Source organism: Uloborus diversus, chromosome 5 (genome assembly GCF_026930045.1).
Source record: "Uloborus diversus isolate 005 chromosome 5, Udiv.v.3.1, whole genome shotgun sequence".
In the NCBI taxonomy this organism is placed as follows: domain Eukaryota; kingdom Metazoa; phylum Arthropoda; class Arachnida; order Araneae; family Uloboridae; genus Uloborus; species Uloborus diversus.
The window spans coordinates 58603056-58622522 of NC_072735.1; the positions used below are offsets into that span (position 1 = coordinate 58603056).

Sequence of the window (19467 nt, forward strand, 5' to 3'; positions counted from 1 at the left end):
GGAAGAAGACTGCCACAATACGAAGAAATGAAATTTTACAGGAGAAGCGTTTGATTTTGAACTCTTCAGGACATTTGGTGTAAAAAAAAGTAAATTTTCTGCGCTCTCCAGTGGTTAATATTAGAACAAAAAAATCTTTCATTATTTTCCAAAGAAGATAAGGTCATTTAAAGCCCTTTAAGCCAATAAATAAATAATAATAATAATTAAAAATTTCGCATTGTGGCACTCTTTCTTCCAAACGAGCGATAAGAGACTTGCCAGACATACATTCTGCAAATTTAAATATTAGAAAAACAAGAAATTTTTGTCATTCACAGGGATTCCTTCTAAACCGATTAAAATATCTCACATATTTCAAGAGATTAAATTCTTGATTTTAATGAGACGACTTTGAAATCTGTTCTCCGATATCCCCTATAACCGATATTTGGAAGAAAAATAAAAGAACGAGTTCTCGAACAGGCTTCCACGTTCGGGGCTAGAAGTCCCACTATTTCCTGTCCAGTTGTTCTCCAAAAACGATAATTTAAAATCACCATCCTTCACATAAGTATATAAACAACGAACCTATCCAGCAAAAGCTGTCACCGCGATGATATTAGAAACCTTACGCTCTGTGACGTCAGCGAACCACCTATAAAAGTAGCGGACCAGAACGGACCACGATCTTTTAAAAGTGTTGATTTTTTTGAGAAGCGGCTCTGTTTTTCTGCTGCTTCTATTATATTCTATAACCCGTTCGGCTCTGGATTTCTTCTTTGGTTCACTTCGTTCTGTGTGGTTGGAGATACGGTTTCATCTTCTTTCGGCGGAATCATGACGAAGCTGTCAGTTGTGCTTTTAATATGTTTACTACTGCACTGGTAAGTGTACTGGAAAATGGATTAATTTTAAAAGTAACTTTCTCTGATTGTTTGATTGTTATATTTGAAATTATTTTACAGTGGAAATATTAGATAATATTATGTCCTAAAAGAATAATGAATTTCAAAAGATAGATCTTCTCTTCCGGTTCGTTTTACTTTTTAATTTCTTGTAGATTTGTCCTCAAAGGTTCAATCATATTTTGATTTTTTTTTTTTTGCTTTACATACTCATAAACTGACAATACTAGAGCTTTAGTCTTTAAATAATTTTTATAAGGATTTTTTTTTTTTGAAAAAGTTTAATTCTCGGAGGAGAAAAATACACACACGCACCGCAAATGGTGCTGAAAGTTGAACTTTTGATGCTCTATAGTGCGAATTTTTATTTAAAAAACTTATCACGATATTTTAAATGTGTGTTACGAGTGTTGACGTTCAGTTTTCCCCATACAAAATAAATTTTAAAAAGTAAATTGAAATAAAATAAATATATCAGTAAATTAAAATGAAAGAAATAACTAAATTAATAAAAATGTCACACCTTTCCGGAGAGCGCATGTTAATATTAAAGTCACTTTTCTCACACCATTTGATCAGAGTTTAATATAGAGTACAAAGAAATGGGAGGGGGAGCACACATGCACAATTTATTTGTTATTTGCAATCTAAAACTGAATTGGGGTCGTGGACTTGCTATAGTATTTATAATGATATTTACTATAAATATAACTTACAAACTAAAAATATACCAATTTCTCTTTGATATACGGATATATTTTATGCATGCAATTTAAATTGCTGCAGGATTTGTATAAGAATTTGAAAATAATTGAAATTTATTTATTCATGAAGATTCTTTAAAAGAAACTAATGAGATTTTTTAAGAAGAATACACCAAGTTTATTTAAATGTGAAGACATTAACAATATGAAAGGTTCTAGCATTGCTACTACACAGTTCTTAATTTTCTCGAGTTACAGCGTTCAAAGTATATTGTAAATCATTTTGCGTTAGGGGAGAGAGAAGGGAATGAAAATTGCTTATTGTAAAAACATGACAACGATTTGTTATGAGCGCCAAACTATGTCGTTTAAAAACCTTCATTATTTATTACTATTATTAAATTTCAAAATCAGATCAAAAGGTAGAAACTGTACGGAAATTTTTAAATGATGCATTTTGAAAGAGGAGGAGTGAAAAAGAGTAAAAAGTATTTTAGTATACGTACTTACCTAATTTTTGTTTAAAATTAGATTAATCACTGATGTGTAAAAGTAAATTTAACTCCTTTCCTTAATTAATTTGAGTGAGTAAGTAATTATTTTTGAGCATATCAAGAGTAGAATAATTGGAAAATTCTTTAATTACGTATTAGAATCAAAACAGTAGAGACAGTGACAAAGAGAATATAAACAACTAAAAGCAAACGGAAAACTAGTGAAATCCACTTATTGCAACAACGTAGAAACGAAAATTTCATAACTTTTGATTATGTTAAATTAAAAAAAATTCTCTTTTTTATGTTTTTTTTTTTTTTTAAATTTAAAAATCAGCTCCAAAATCGGAAACTGTTCTGACATTTTTGAATAATGCGTTTTGAAAAAGTGTTAAGGAATGAAAATTAACAATGAGTAGATTTACTTAATTTTGATATAAAAATAGTTTACTCTCAGTTATATTGAAAAATAAATTTTTACTTTCGCTTTTTAGTTATCTGAAGCACAGCATAAATAGTTTTTGAAATAATTTGATATAGCAGAATCGGAAAACAATTTAATTTCTACAAACGCTCAAAAAACAATGTATATAACTACAAATCATCTGAGAAGTAATTTAAAAGTCATCCACGTTTTCTTTGAAAAGTTAATAACATGGAAAATCATATTGCATTAGGAACATGACGTTATATATATATATATATGTATATATTCTTTTTACTGACAAATTAAATACAGCGTGTGTGTTATTTACTTTTGATATTAAAAGTTATTATAAAAGAGTTTGAACTTGATTCGAATACTTTATAAAATTATAATGTCAACTAACAATTAATGTATGAAAGAAATATGAAACATCGTAATGCAGGCTCTATATGCGTGTGAATTTTTTGTCGCACTAACCGATGTCCGAACTTATAAACTTGCGTTATAATAACTGTCAAAATTATTTAACGTTTGATACATCAATCCTAGTATCCGAGTAAAAACTGAATGTATAGTTTACACCAACAAATCCAACTTTAAGTACTGAGAAATTCTACATTAGTTAAAATTTAATTTTAAATGAAAATTGCAAGCAATTAATTCGCCGTTACAGGAGTTTCCTTTATGCCATTTTATTTTAAAACTTTGGACGATTTTGTACACATATATTTTAATATGACATGCATCTTTTTAAGTTGTTCATTTCAGTAAATACAGTAAAAGTTGTGTAGTTGACCATCCTTCTAAGTTGACCACCTGTCTAAGTTGACCACTAAAGTAGTGCACCACAAGTGGTCAACTTACACAAGTTTCACTGTAGTAGGCAAAGAGTGGGTACAGTGAGACACAATAATCCAATTACATTTTTTACAATTAAAAAACTCAAAATTAATTTCTTTCAAATGGTAAAATATTTGTAACTGTAACAGTCATTACAAAAATGGATCGAGAAAAAACTACGAGTTCAAACAAATGAAAAATAAAATAAAGACGCAACGCAATTTTGTCTCCATGTTCTTCCAGAAAATGGGAACAGTGAATTAAACAGTGAGACATATTAAGGGGTCTCAGTACCTCAAAAATGATCAAACGATCAAAAAATATTTTATTGCTTATTTCAAAACTACAAATTATTCCAAACACAGGGAAAAAGTTTCATTTCCTTAGTTCAAATATTTAAAACGTTATGAGTAGTTGTAGATCATGCTCGCTATTTGTTCTTATGCAAAAGAGAAATTTTAAATTGCTTTTTCTCAGTGATCTTTTTTTTTTTTTTTTTTTTTGTGTTTTCATGTTATTAGAATCCCTAGAGTAGGTGGAGTTTGTGCAAAAACATTTCACTTCCGGATGCCAGTATGAAATTTTGTACAGCACTTATGTTCATATAAGAGAGCAAAAAAACGCCAGGAGGCAATCGATTGGAGGTCAAGACCTCCTGTGGTGACGTCATCAAAATGACCGCCATGTATCGGTTAGTACGTTGGTTTAACTGCTTAGAACTACATAATAGGTCATTTTTTTTTATAAAATTCAAGTACATTATCTGAAAGCCATTTGAAAAAGCTCTTCAACAGTGCTTAGTTTTATTTTCTACTAGCGGTACCCGCACGGCTTTGCACGTAGTAGAAAAATTAAAAGGTTATTTGATTCGCCTGTATATTTACAAACAATGGATGATGAATTTTCCCCAATTTGCTATGTTAATTTTCTCGGCCATTTTACGGTTCCTTCCTTCCTTCCTCAGTTGCACGACTGCCCTGGGTGGGCCCTAGCCTTCTCAACATTTTTTTTTATGTTACGGTTCCACATTACCACATTGAGATAATTTTGTAATTTACTCGTCCACGTTATGATAATTTGCGTTATGATAATTTTGAGTAAAATGTTCTTAAAATTGAAATAGAAAAAGAACAAAATCGAATTTTGGAAAAATCCCTTCGAGGTGCACACCCCCATGCTACAAATTAATTCTGAGCCAAAGTTCGTGAAAATAGGCCGAACGGTTTAGGTGCTATGCTCGTCACAAAGAGACATCCGGACAGATATCCCGACAGACTTTGAGCTTTATTATTAGTAAAGAAGACAAAAGTTTAATAATTATTACAATATCAACGTGAAAATTGATAGGAAAACAATGACTTTCCTGTGTTCTGCAATATTGGAGTAAAATTTTTACTGTTATACCTGCATTATAAAAGAACCTTTCCAGTTTCATTAAATTTAAATTTGTACTTCATGTTTTCACACTTTTTGTCAGTTATTTTTATATTGAATGAAAGAAAGGTTAAAATGCAGAAATAATCAAAGTCACCGCCCAAAATGGATCGAGAACTTAATTATTAATGCTATCGTATAATAAAAAAATTTTGTTAAAATGCTTACATTTTACACATAAGAGAAATAGACGAAAATTACATGTTTTAATAACAAAGAAGAAAAAGTACCTGTTATAACAAAAAATGTAATAAGTTTTTTTAAGGAACGTTTTACGTATTGCACTGACCCTCACAACTACAAAGAAGTGTACAATTCAGACCTGATCTGTTTCTCCATTGTTATTTTGGGGTGTGCATACCAAAGAGATTCAAACTCTTCACCGATTTTTTTCCATCCCCACTGATGTGGATCCAAGAGCTGAAAATTTTGCAGAAGACATTTTGTCCATAGTAAACACTGCAATATTGCTCTCTTAAGGTGATGCAGAAAAACGTTGCTAGATGCTGGAATACAATCAACTGGTCTGTTTTGCTGAGTGAAGAAAATTCTCCTAGCCTCATTTACGGTTTCCACTGAGCTTGATGAATGATACATCAAGATCACAAAGCGCTGAATAAGTAGGAATTGCTCATCTTCTTCATTGATGCTCTGGGTACTTTAGTATAGTACAAAAAAACTTTGTCAACATCTCTAATTGCCATCCACATTTTCCATGCAGTACCTAGTTTTACCAATGCTGGCAAAACTAGACACCGTGTGCTCATGTAAAGGCATGGGAAAAAGGCAGAAGATCTGGAACACCTTGTGGAACTTTATGGTGCAAAACAATAGGAACGAATGGGAAGATACCGTAGATATTTTCCACTTCCATACTCCACCCATACCTCTTGCAGTTTCGGAACTTGGAACATAGCAATCACTACATCATCACTGTCAACAGTTTTCACGGTGATCTTTACATGACCATGACCCGAGTATTCTATTGCATGCTGCACATAGAGGAATAGCCTCGCATCGGCTTCTTCGTGGGGTACGGGAAATATGGTTACAAAATTGTTCTTGATTGAAGCAATTACAGTGTCTTTGTACGAGCATACAACCTGCTACCCATCTGGTAGATCCATCTTCACGAGATTTTCTGCCAAAAATTCGAAAAGCTCCTCTTTATTTTTATCTTTCGAGAGAAATTTAGTAAATGACTTTGGTATCAAAACATTGGATTTAATACTTATTCTTGGTCCAGATCCTCTCCATTGTCTCGTGTCGTTTTTCAAACTTCCTTTTAAATACCGGTGAAAATTTAAATCTACCCTATGAACGCTTTTTAGTCTCATTAGTATGTACGGCTTCACAATCTGATCGCAGTATTGTTGGACAGTTCGAGTAGACTGAGGAACAAGCATGTGAATCAATGCAACCCCATCAATGAACAATTTGGTTCCGGAATAGCCCTCAAAACCAGTCCAGTTGATTGGACAATACAAGAAACTACGTCGGACTTTTTTCTTGGTTTCCTAAATTTGCCAAGGTTGGATATAGAAGGTGGACACGAACTGTCTTCAAGAGAAAAAATTCTTTTAATTCAATTTGAATTGCTCGGATGGCAACATATAGCTTAGCAAAAAGAGTGTTGCCCCTCCTCAAATCAACAATGTTTTGCTTGTCTTTGGACTGAACAGAAATATTTTTCTGCTCATCAAGAGGAGAGTGTTTCTTTTAATAACATCATGTATGGATAATTTTCTTAACACTAAGCGATCTTTTACAAATGTATTGAATTGACTTGCGCTGACATCACATCAGCAATGGCACTTTCTTCCGAGATAATAATTTTGTTGTGTTTACTGTAGTTAAATCGTCATCTTCGAAAGGATTCCCGGATTCCGGTGTTCTTCAAATGTTTCAACTAGGCTGGAAACATGAGTTTCATACTGAATACAAAAGCTTCTAGTATCTTCATGTATCTAGTATCTTGCTTTTCAGTAGTGACGTTAGACTTCAGGCTCTGATTTTCTTCAAACTCCCCAATCAGGCGCACAACTTCCGGTCCAGCAACCATCCATTGTATTAATGACGCCTCATGACTTAAACGTGATAGATTAGTTGATGATTTTTAAATTAATTTTTTGTTTTGCTCATGCAAATGGTCGTGTGCCATCCTGGAAAATTTCCTCTCAGTTTTGGAGCCAGATATATTTCCCCTATGAAACTCTTGAAAAATAGCTGGATGCATCTCTGGAAACTGCTTTAAATTGGACAGAAATACTGAAGGCCATCCGGCAAAATTTGCATGATCAAGAGCAAACATCCATGGACATATGTTCTCAAGAGTGACAGTAAAATCTGAGAAATTTCCTTGACGAATAGTGCGCATCAGATTTAAAAGTATACATTCTAGCTCCATGGTGATCTTCCAGTACTTAAACTGAGGCGATTCTTCTGATCTTCGCTTAATCCAGTCTGGAAATGTTTTGTCTATATCTTTTCGATTTTGAAACGCTTTCTCTAACAGAACTTGGAGAGTGGTTACTGCAAAATCGTGAGCGTATCAACTTCACTTCACATGCGAAACTTTTTGTGTTCTTTCTGCTCTTCCTGATGTTGTAACATGAACTTCTACTAGGAGTTCAGTTCATCCACTTCCTTCAAGCCACCTATTGCAGATAAAACAGCCATTTCTATGTGACCACCTAACATGACCAACATACTTGGCCATACTCATTCAGCATAGCCCACTGTTTTAGCAGGGGTAGATGGGATCCAGATTACAAACATTCAATTCATTAAATATTTTACTTTTTCAAAAGTACATGATAGAAATTATTGCAAGCTATGTTAGTATTTTGAGGTCACATGGACCAAATGAAGGAGAAAAATTTATTCTAAAAAATATTGTAAGTTTTAAATACGTTTTGTTTGTTGTAAAGGACGAAAAAGCAATGAATACAAGCTATATATATATATATATATATATATATATATATATATATATATATATATATATATATATATATATATATATATATATATATCAAACCGTGTAATAGAATTATGTGACTCACCTTAATTTGATATTATTTGCTACAGCATTAACCGGTCAAATATTCAGTTGTTGAAAATTATATCTGAATAATAAACACATCACTATGGAATTAGTTATTGCTGAGAACAGCAGAACTGGAAGGAAACGAGCTAGGCGGACTACAATCCAAAGTTACAGCTTGTTGGCGGGAAAAAATCGAGTAGTCGTTCTAATTCTTGTCGCTTGACTGCATACGTTCGCACTTGCAGGAGAAGTGAATTATTATGTGACAATACATATGTGTATTTAATCCGGTAAGAAATTTTTTATTAAAAGTTTCAGTGCGGGTTAGATGCAGCGGAACAGTTGGAACAGTTCAATGAGAATGCCCCCCCCTCCCGCCCCCATGTACTTACGTTTTTGCAGTGAAATTTTTAAAACTATTTACTAAGGGGGAGGGAGAACAAATACATATTTTTATAGTTTATTTTAAAGCTTTTATTTAGTGTACCTATTTTTTAAGGAAGAATGATTTCTAATGGCGTTTTGAGCAGATAAACGAAACTTTTCACCTTTTCACGACGGCCATTTTGATGACCGTCGTGAAAAGGTTTGTTGACGGACCGTTTTGATGACGGAAATTTTAATTACTCTAAAACTACCTGTCTTAGGAGGAAAAATCAATCTCTGTTAAATAGATCTTTTAAAGCTCTTTCAGATGATACACATTCATATCACAATATAAGGATCTGTAATGTAGTTCTAAGCAGTCAAAATACGTACTCACCTTTCCAGACGGCCATTTTGATGACGTTAATTGTAATAACTTTCAAACAATTAGTGATAGGAAAAAAAGTCAATCACTATTAAATAGCTCTTTTGAAGCGCTTTTAAATGATATACTTTAATATCGCAATATTAAGATCCATAATAGAGTTCTAAGCAGTTAAACGATTGTACTTTTCTTAATAAGGCGGCCATTTTGATGACGTCATCACAGGGGGTTCATGACCTCTGATCAAATGCCTCCCGGCGGATTTTTGTTCTTAGATATGTACATAAGCATTGTGCAAAATTTCAGACTGGTATCCGGAAGTGAAATGTTTTGGGTATTTTTGTCACTAATTCCACGGACTACTAGGGATTTTTTTCTATTAAAGATACAGCTTTAAAGTAATACTTTTTGCAGTCAGGATAATATATTTAACAAAACTGTGCATTGGATAAGCATTTTATAAATTACTCAAATGTTTAGAGCATGTTATACCTTTAAAAATAAAATGTTTTTTAAAAAAATTACGATTTTTTACATAATTAATCGCAGAAAATGTTCCAATGCATATATAAACAAATGAATGCACAGATTTTTAGAGATAAATGTTGTGATTGCTTAACAAAATTTTTTTTTAAATAAGCGCAAGAACAAAAAAAGCCTTAGGAATTTTTAAAAAATAAAATTTTCTTAAATTTTTTGATTTTTTTAAAAAAATGTGGGCAATATTTTAAGAGTTTTAAAATAAGTTATTGGTTGCGAAATGAGTGTGTATGTTATGGTTTCAAAGAAAAACACAATATTCATAAATTTAAAAAAAAATGTTCAAAAGGTACTGATTAAGTGGGAACAGTAAGACACTTATGTTTCGAATTAACATACTATGAAAGCATTCAAATTTACCTGGAAATATATAAATGAATGTTGCCATTTGGTTTTAGTATAATTTATAGCTTTAGATTAGATAAATTTAATGTCTTTTTGACGCACAGTAGTGACACCTGGTACAGAATTTCCTGAAGTTTTGAACTGCGACACATAAATGCAATTTCATATCATTTGAACCATTAATGCTGTAAACTTTAATAACATGCAAGTATTTTTTTTTCTTTTTGCTATAAAATCTATAACAATAACATAATTTGTTTTTGAAGCTTCTTGCAACCTCCAACTGGAATTAAATTCTCTTGGTCTGCATCTGAATTGTAGTATTCTTCATACGATGAGTCGTCCAAAACTAACTGTTGAGATCATAGTTAGTTTTCCCTATTTCGAAAACGTCTGACCTTAGTTTGTTTTCTCAGCTTTCTGTTAGCGTATCTGTTCGGAACTGAGATACAGTGAAATCTCGTTACAATGAATGCCAATACAACGAAATACTCCTTTCAACGAAATAAATATTCAGTCAAGATTTTATTGCTAATACAGTGCTTTTATTCTGTTACAACGAAATTCCCGTTACAAAGTACAAAGTATGCGGTCCCTTGAAATTTGTTGTAACAGGATTCCACTGTATTATGATTTAAAAGAGTCTGAATTGGTAAATTTGGTTAAAGTGCCATATCGTGATATAGCATTTGATGAGGATGGAATGCTTTCACTGTACCCTTTGCCTTAACTTAGTACAATAACTTTTTTCATGTCTGTTTCAGAAAATCCCCAAATAAGCTTATCTGACTTCGTTTTTATTTCTTCTCTTTCTAGGCGTGTTTAAATTTTTAAGTGCAGATAAATATATTATTACATCTAACACATTGCAATGAAACAATTTTAAAAAACTCAGAAAACTTGATAGGATTGCAGCTAATAGTTCAATATTATTATGCTATAACAACCATAATTCCTTTCAAGCATCACTATTTTGTTGGTATAGGGCTTTCAAACGTGCCCTGTTATTGTTTGCGTCAACAGGCTAGTTGCATTTTATTTTAATTCAATATACTATTCTCCACTTAGTAAAACGAGCTGATGTGTGCCTCACATGATTTCCTTTTACTCCAATTTAATGTCATTTTCCCATTATTGGCAATTTTAATGTGATTCAATAGTTTATTCTTTAAGTATCACCAACAGTGGCCAAATTGAAACCAAATTAAAAAAAAAAAATCGCAAATTTGTCGCCAACTTGGCGACAAAACTTGGCGACCAAAAGACTGGCGATATATTGCCAAGTGTCCGCCAAATTGTAACATCACTTGAGTTTACATCGAAAGTAACAATGATTTCCCCCCAAAAAGGGGCAAAAGACTTAGCCCCTTAGAAACACCCAAATGCAACCAAAAGGGGAGGTGCACAACTAGACCTCACTAGGAGTCTACGTACCAAATTTCAACTTTCTGGGATTTACCGTTCTTGAGTTATGCGACATACATACGCACATCCGCACATACGAACATACGCACATACGCCACTACATACATACATACGTACATACAGACGTCGCGAAAAAATTCTTTGTAACTCACTCGGGAATCGTCAAAATGGATATTTCGCGTGTCTATACGTTCTTAGGCACTTATCCACGTGTGGTCGTGTCGAAAAAAAAAACTTAACATTCATTCGGGGATGAGCAAAATGGAAATGAGGTCGATTTTTAAGTGAAAATTTTTTCGCGAATACTATATTTCCTTTTTTGTAAAAGGAAGTAAAAATATCGCCGGAACAGTACGACCCGAATTTATGATGTCTCAGTGTTCCTGTCTCACTGTCCTCTCATTGCAACATATAAACTCAGTTGGTGATATTTTCAAACAAAGAAAACTAACAATATCATCCTACCGTAAAAATAAATGTTAGATAATATGCTAATGTGAAATTAATAAAACCAGTTTGTAAATTTTATCTAGCAGTTTAGAAACGATGCAAAAAACAATGCCGATATTTTAGTACGATGGGGAAAATTCAGTTTTGAAAACAACCTTTTTTCTATAATATTGTTCATAGTCTGTCAACTGCCTGGTAAACTTTTGACTTTTCAAAAGTTTACCAGGCTGAAAATATCCCAACAGAAAATAGATTTCTGTCGTCTCACTTTTCTCCCTATCTTACTATACCCATACTTCTCCTTTACTTATTAAGTATAAGTTATGAACTTTACGAGCTCATCAGATACATTCGTTGTTTGCAAGCGAAACAATTATGACTAATTTTAGGTTTAATCTTCTTACACACACACACGCCGCTGAAATAAAGAAAATGCTAAAAACGTGTGTTTAAACAATTGTTTAAATATCCTTATGCTTTGTACATTAAGTACGTTCTATAATTTTATGTATGTAGCACGTTTAATTAGCTTGTATGCATTCTATGATAGTGCCTCTTCATTCTAAATTTCCTGCTCACAATGGTTGAAACTACCACGCAAAAATTCTAATTACAGGGAGAAAAATATAATTATTTCATATATTAGAAGTGTAGGATTGTTATTCATTTAATTTTCAACCTAATGTATCTCCTCAAGTAGATTTTTCTCTGAAATACGTCAGTTTATGCAGTTGGACGTAAAGAAATGCTTTGAATAAAATGTAATGACTAATAAATAATTCCTATTTTTTTAAACTCATAAATGGATAGATTGAAAGCTTTTAAAACTGAAAGTTGGGGAACAGCAACACATGTTTGCTTGTTATTTAAATTTACATACAGACAAATCAAACCATTTAAAGATAACAATATGTATTCTGCTTTAGAATTGGAAGTATGTGTTTTAATGCTGATATTTTAAAGGTGTTAACTTTATATTCTGCATAAAGCAGCCAAATAGAAAGCATTATTTTGTTTCATATCAGAAAAAGTTCTTGTAAAACTGTACTATTTTCACGAAACAAATTCTGTTTCTCGTTTCCCAAAAGAAGTCGGTAAGTAAAGAGCTATAATTTCATGCCATCTTACAAGTTTAAGGGGGGAAAAGGTTCTTTATTCATAGCAATAAATGTGTTGAAATTAAATTCAAAAGACGAGAATCCAGGGAAATACTGAATGAAATTCAAGCAGTTTCAAAAATGATATATGAATGAATATTGCAACTGCATACCGTTCCTTCGTTTTAGTATTTATTGTGAAATTCTCTACAGTAAAATAACTAATTTATTGATTCTACAATAAACAATAACTAACGCCAATATTTTAGTTATTAGTAATACTTAATAGTCGTTAAGTTTTAAACGAAAATGTTTTCTTTTCCTTAGCACAACATCTTACTATTACCACAATGGACCACAACCATTTCATCCAAGAGTAGTTTACAGACATCACGTCGCCAGTTATCACCCACCAGCACCGGCATATCCTGGACCAATGCCTGTACCAGCAGCAAGCCAGTACAGCCCAGTTCCAGTCGCCTATGCTCCTGCACCACCACAGTTTCCTAGGGGAGCACCACCAAGTCCTTATTATGCACCAGTACCTCCTCCTTCCATGTTCAACCAAGTACCCTATGCTCCAGCCGCCAGTTATCAGCACAATTACTACTCTGGGGCTGGTCACATGATGCCTCCTCCTGTCAGCCCGAGATATCCCTTCAAGAACATCTTCACCACTCCTCTTCAAGGGGCTTACAGCCATTACCCAAAGCCATCAATCTTCTCCAAAATAAAGCCATACATTTTTGGGAATACAGCTCCTAGAACTCTTCCACATCACCCACACTATCCCAACTACTTCCATCCTCACCATTTCACGCCAAGCAGGCCCTTCGTGAACAGGCCACCTGTTGCTGCTTCTCACCACCCATTCCCCATTCACCATCACCCGCCGCCCAACATGATCTCACCTGTTGTCATGAAGCCAGAGAAATCGTGCTCTTGCTCTCTACATGTTGGACAATTGACCGTTTACAAGCACACAGACATGAGATCATCATACTCGTGCTCGGATCTTAAAGACTGTAATTCCTTCTGCACGAATCTGGTAAGTTTTATATTATTATTTGAAAAATCTCAGCAATATTGATATTATACAGGGTGTCCCTAAATGCCGTGTACAAACTTGGACTTGAGGTAAAGAACACGATAATAAGCAAGAATCTCTTTGGGACAGATGGTCGCAAACGCCACAAAGCCAGTCACTGATGTGAAACAGGTCATTTATAACATAAAGACGATTTTACACAACATTTTACATTTTAAGAATGAATTAAAATGGTTGTTTGTGCGACTAGTAATTCAACACGTACACGCGCGTCGCAACGACAACACAGCGAGGGAGGAAAACTTATCAAAATGGCTTGCAGTTGTTACGCTCGGTACGCTGCCATTGCGACACACGTTGTCTTATACTACAGCTGCCGTCGCAATATTACAACAATGCCTTCTCAATAACTGAAATGTGGGATCAAATTTTATTTCTGTGAAAATTTAGCATTATGCTTTACCTTTTTCACATCTTGACTTCGTGCGCATGTAGCGCGTCAGCATTGCGTTTGTGACCTTACGTTCCTGAGTGATTCTTGTTTGTTATCGTGTTCTCTACCTCCACTTCAAGTTTTTACTCGCCATTCAGGGGCGCTCTGTACATTTTGGCGCAGAGTTGTTATTACTTCTTTTAAAAGGTTCTATTAACGTTTTGAATAAGTAATTTTAGAATTTTCACCATGTAATTGAAACGCAACCGATTTGAATGTGATAGTGACTTTCCCACTGTCTCCAATCGCTTCCAAAGTATAGTAGCTACCTCTTAAAAATCACAATTTAAGTTTTTTTAAAAACTCACAACGTTGTGGCATGGTTTAATGTATGGTAAAAAAAAAAACAGTAAATTAAACATTCTTCAGATATTGAACTCATATAACTTTGAGGAAAATCATTAGAATCCAGTGAAAGTTTGATACACAACATATTTTTAGCATTGAAATACAGTTGATTTTAGCGAATGTCAAAGGGAAAAATAAAATATCTTGTGTGTATTTTGGACCTTCAAATGGTATTTAACCGTTTTTGTTACAACGCAGAACTCACATTTATTTAGAAATAATTGCAATGAGAAGTTTGAAATACTGAATTACTTGACTTCGGCTCTTTGATACCCTTGAAGGGTATACATAAAATCCCAATTTTTTGTTTAGATGGCATTGAACAAAACTTAATTTTTTTGTGTCATCTTAAAATTTATTCCTTTTATTTGTTTTTTAAAAACGCCACTAAATGGGCAACAAGAAATTCGTTTTGAACATATCTAGTTTGTTTTCTTTCAAGCATTTTTTGTGCATGCCTTTATATATCTTCTGCCCTATTTTTCCTATAGTTATTATTTTATACATCCGGTTTGACTAATCAAGTTTGACTGTAATATTATTTTAAAGTGTTTTAGTCACTTACGAAAATTATATTTATTTCTCCAAATTCCTTACCTTTGCTAAACAAGTGAATACTGCGTGTTGTTGTAATCAAAGACTAGCAGAGCAAATTGGAGAGTCGTTTAATTTTTAATCCTGTGCAAATCCTTTTTCAAAGTTAAATTATCAGTAAGTTTTTAAATGGATAACCAGTAGGAAATTCTGTCAGTTTAAATACAGTGTCTTGTATTACGTTTCACAGGAATTTGTTCTTATTCTTACAGTATTAATTAATATTTACGGATACTCTGATTTTTTAAAAGCCTTTACGAGCTTCAATAGGTTGAAATTCAGTTTTAAAATATTCAACCAACATAGGTAGTTCGTCAACCAGCATGTATAGAGTAACATTGGTATTTCAGTGCATCAAAAAATGTTCTTGTAAAACATACTAGTAGTGAGAAAAATTGATTGCAACTTCCCTTAAATATTTTTGGAAAGGAAAACACTGAAAGTAAGGGAATGTGGAGCAAAGTGAAATAGCGGGGAAAAGGGAAATGGTGAAATCTTTACTCTGTTTTTCGTAACACCCATCGGATAATATCTTAACTGTGTAGTAAGTAACACGTGTGGTCTATTTCAGTTAGGAAAAACTTACCCCTGTAGATCAAAGCATATAATAATACACGGAATTTAAAAAATATTCATACTTTTGTTTTAAATCAAAAACTATCTTTGTTATTATAAAATAATGAAGTTCTTTTTAAATAAGTTTTAAATATTAATCGAGACCTACTTATATTCGATGCAGTATTTATTTATCTAATATTCAGTTTACTTATATTTAAATGCTTTGTGCACTCAGTACATGCCCAGCAAAGTGGATGAGGCAAAGTGAAATAACTCATTTCGTTTACTTATTCAATCACTTTTGAAGTTACTTACGTATTCATTGTTTAATTAATTAATTTAAATTCCTTCATATAATAATTCACTTATTTAGTCACCCCTTATTTTCTTATTCATTGACTATTTTATTCACTTACTTATTTTAATAAATTAATTTATTAATTCGTTTACTGCCTCATTATCTACACATTTATTCATTTGATCAAAATTATTTTTATTATCGAATATAAAATATTTCATTAGAAAAATACTTTATTTTTCACTTTGCCCATTGAAAAAGAAATTGAAAATTCCCCCCCCCCCCCCTTCTTTTTCTTCTTTTTTTTTTTCTTTTTGAAGGTATACATTTACTGCTAAAAATAAAAAATGATTCAATGCAAGTTTTATTATAAAATACATTGTTCATTCCTTATGCTTTGTAATTTTAATTCCAATTTTTTTCATTTTGAAAAAGATAAGTTACTTTAGCTAGTTCACTTTGTGTGTGTGTGTGTGCCTCATATTACCCTACTAACTTCGGATCCTTACTTATATTTTCGAATATGAGCAGAAAAACTGAATCTTAACTGAGCAATTGTTTTAAAAGTTAAACAATGTTCTCAATATAAGTCAACTCACGATTACTCGAAGTCCCAAGGGACGGTCTAAAACATTCGAATTATCGCAGCTCGAGTTATGGGTAGAGTCCACAACAGTCTCAAGAATTTGGGACCCAATGAAAACTTCGAGATAAAGAAATATTCGAGTTATAAGTTTCGAGTTATCGAGATAAGAATGCATATATTTTTAAGTTATGGTTTTATTTTATTTTTCTATTTCATTTACTTACTTCTAGAATAAAATAAAATGGAGAGCGTTATTTTGATAACCTCTAGCGTTATTTAGTGTTCATAGTTCATAAGAAATACAATTCACTAGTAATAGCTTTTCTTAGCAGTTTTAAAAATTATTATTGTTGTATTACGCATGGCAAAGCTTAAATGGTTTTAAGTACGTTTTGAAAAGTATTAAGGAAACATATTCAAAGGGCAGAAGTTACACGACAGAGGAAAAGAAAAATAATGAATAACTACGTTATGTATACTTTAGGAAAATCATTTCAAGGTTTTATCGACTTTTTTATGACTAGTGATGTCAAAACTGCAGATAATGAAGCTTTTCGTATCCTTCTTCGTACAAACGTTATTGCATATTTTAAAAACCAAACACATTACCATTACGGTTGTTCAAAAATACATGCAAAAAAAAAAAACAAAAAAAAAAAAAAAAATCTCCTAGATACCAGGACACCCCTCAACATTTTTAGACTAGTGGATAGTAATATACTGGAAGAATTTTAGCTTCCTATTTCAACTGAAAGAGGGTGCTCAGCCCCCTCCCCCAAACTTCATCAGTATGGGGAGGATGGTTAAAAATGCATTGAACTGAAAAAACAATGTTACAATTTAAAATGTACACTAGTCATATACATTACAATAAAATAATTATTTACAAAAAAAAAAACAAAAAAACAGCTGGGCAAAATAAAATGTTTCTAAATCTGTGACATTTTCTATGCTACGGTCAATGTTAAATTGAGGGGTCATTGAGCACCGTCTGAAAATTTTAGTAAGAAGCTAAAACTTTTACAGCATAATACTATTAGTAAATCTAAAAAAAAGTAGGGGGTGTCCTGGACTCTAGCTGAAAAAAAGTCTTTTTGAATCACCCTAATAGTCACTTGAATGTCCATTGACATTCATTTATTGTTTTAAGATGATCAAAAGCATAAACAGAGGGAACTTTCCGGTTCTAAGTGAAGGGAATAAGAGAATGTGGGATAAAATTAAATAGTAAAGATAACATGCATTTATTAAAATGAACAAATGGGAAATTTTTTTCTAAAAATTACAGTACATAAAAAAAGAATCATGTATTTTCATAAAATTTGCATTAAAATATTATTTTTCATTTTGGGCAAAAATGTGTATTTTAAAAAAAAGGAGAAATTTTCAAGTTAAAAATAGATGAACAAAGTAAAAAATAATTTAAATGAATAAATGAATAAATAAGGAAACAATAAATGAAGAAATAAATAATTTGATTGATGTATGAGAAAGAATAAATGAGTGAATAAAATGGTGATTGAATAAGAAACTAAGTGAGTGAATGAATAAATAAGTGAATTATTAATTGAAAGAATGCAAATAAATGAATTAATAAATGAATACGTAAATTATATAATAAATGAGCACGTTAGTGTTTAAATAGATAAATAAAACGAAATAAAATATTTCACTTTGCCCAGCGTGCAATTCAAAAATTATTTTAAGCATATCAATTAAAAAATGCGTAAAATTAACTGAATAAGTACTACACTGGACATCAATAGATGACAATTAACACTTAAAATGTTAATTACAATAGCTTTAATCTTTTTATAACAACATTTTTTTTTTATATAAATCACAAAATATTACAATATGGGTAGCAAATTTTGAAAATGTGTGACTTGAATAATTATATATCTTGATCTTTAGAACAATTTATCGTTTGACTGGAATCAACTATATATTAAAGAACGTGGTTAATATATTTCTAGGTAGATAGCGCTACAAACTGTGAAAATGTTTTACCATTTATCTTTGCCCCACATCATCCTACTTTTTATAAAAACTGCATTGAGCACTGTAAAAAGTTGAAAAAAAAAAAAAAAAAACTACGCTGAAAGTCGCAAAGATTTTCCTAAAGCATTTACGGTCATATGTTCCTGAATACCACAAGGCTTTTATAAAGATCCACGGAAAAACGCATCCCACGCCAGAATAAATATTAATCATAAGGAAGAACTCACATACGAAGAAATTCTAATTTAAAAACTAATCTTATCCTGTGGAATCGTTTTGGTAATTAAAACTCGATCAAGTGGAAGACTCAAACACGAAACAGTTTAATTTGTTGTGTCTGATAACGACAAAAAATAAATGAATAAAACAATAGGTAAAAAGTCATTCCAGCGGAGTTCAAGTCTTTCTCGAATATTAGAGGGAAAAAACGAAAAAGGAACAAAAATAACTTCCAACCGATATGGAAGTAGTAATAACTTCAATTAAGAGAGGACACTTATTCAGTGAAGGGTAACGAGTTAATATCAAAGTCGCGTCCTTCCATGCTTTGTCGAACAGCCTGTGAATGGATCTTGAAACAGGAGATAATAATATGCTTAGAATATGCAAATGTGGCATCATCCAGCATGATTAAGGTGTCTTGTCAAAATCCAATATTTAAATTATATTTCTAAACTGTTTTCCTGCTATGAGTGAAATCAAATAGTGAGAGGTGCTTTTAATTGTTAAAGATACTGCAACTTTTACTTGTCTGTGGACTAAGTTGATTGTGCTCTAGGTTAATGACCTTTAAAAGAAGCTTGCAAATAGTCAATATTTTTTCCCCATTTACTTTTGTATTATCTTAGCAATTGCTTTTTGTTCTTACTATGACAAATGAAAGATGTCGTGGACGTACCTTTGAAATGCAACAATTTCATTAAAAAACCGCATGTTTCTCAAATTCTAAATAGTTCCACTAGTATATAGCTTTTCTTTTCTATTTTTTTCCGATTGCAGATTTCGTCTTGAGCTTGAATACCGACCTAAAAGCACTCTAAACTTTCATGTTTGTCAAAAAAAAAAAAAAAAAAAAAAAAAAAAAATAGAGAGAAGTAA

At 32.1% G+C, this 19467-nt stretch overlaps 1 protein-coding gene across 1 annotated transcript in view; it reads left to right on the forward strand.

Moving 5' to 3' along the window:
* Positions 1–754: 754 nt before the first annotated feature.
* The window catches only part of LOC129222628 (uncharacterized), a 39675-nt gene continuing 20962 nt past the window's right edge, over positions 755–19467 (forward strand). Inside the window, exons 1-2 of the mRNA XM_054857159.1 lie at positions 755–866; positions 12771–13491. Of these exons, the coding sequence (XP_054713134.1) occupies positions 820–866; positions 12771–13491 (768 nt within the window). The 5' untranslated portion in view covers positions 755–819. The remainder of the gene's footprint in view (positions 867–12770; positions 13492–19467) is intronic.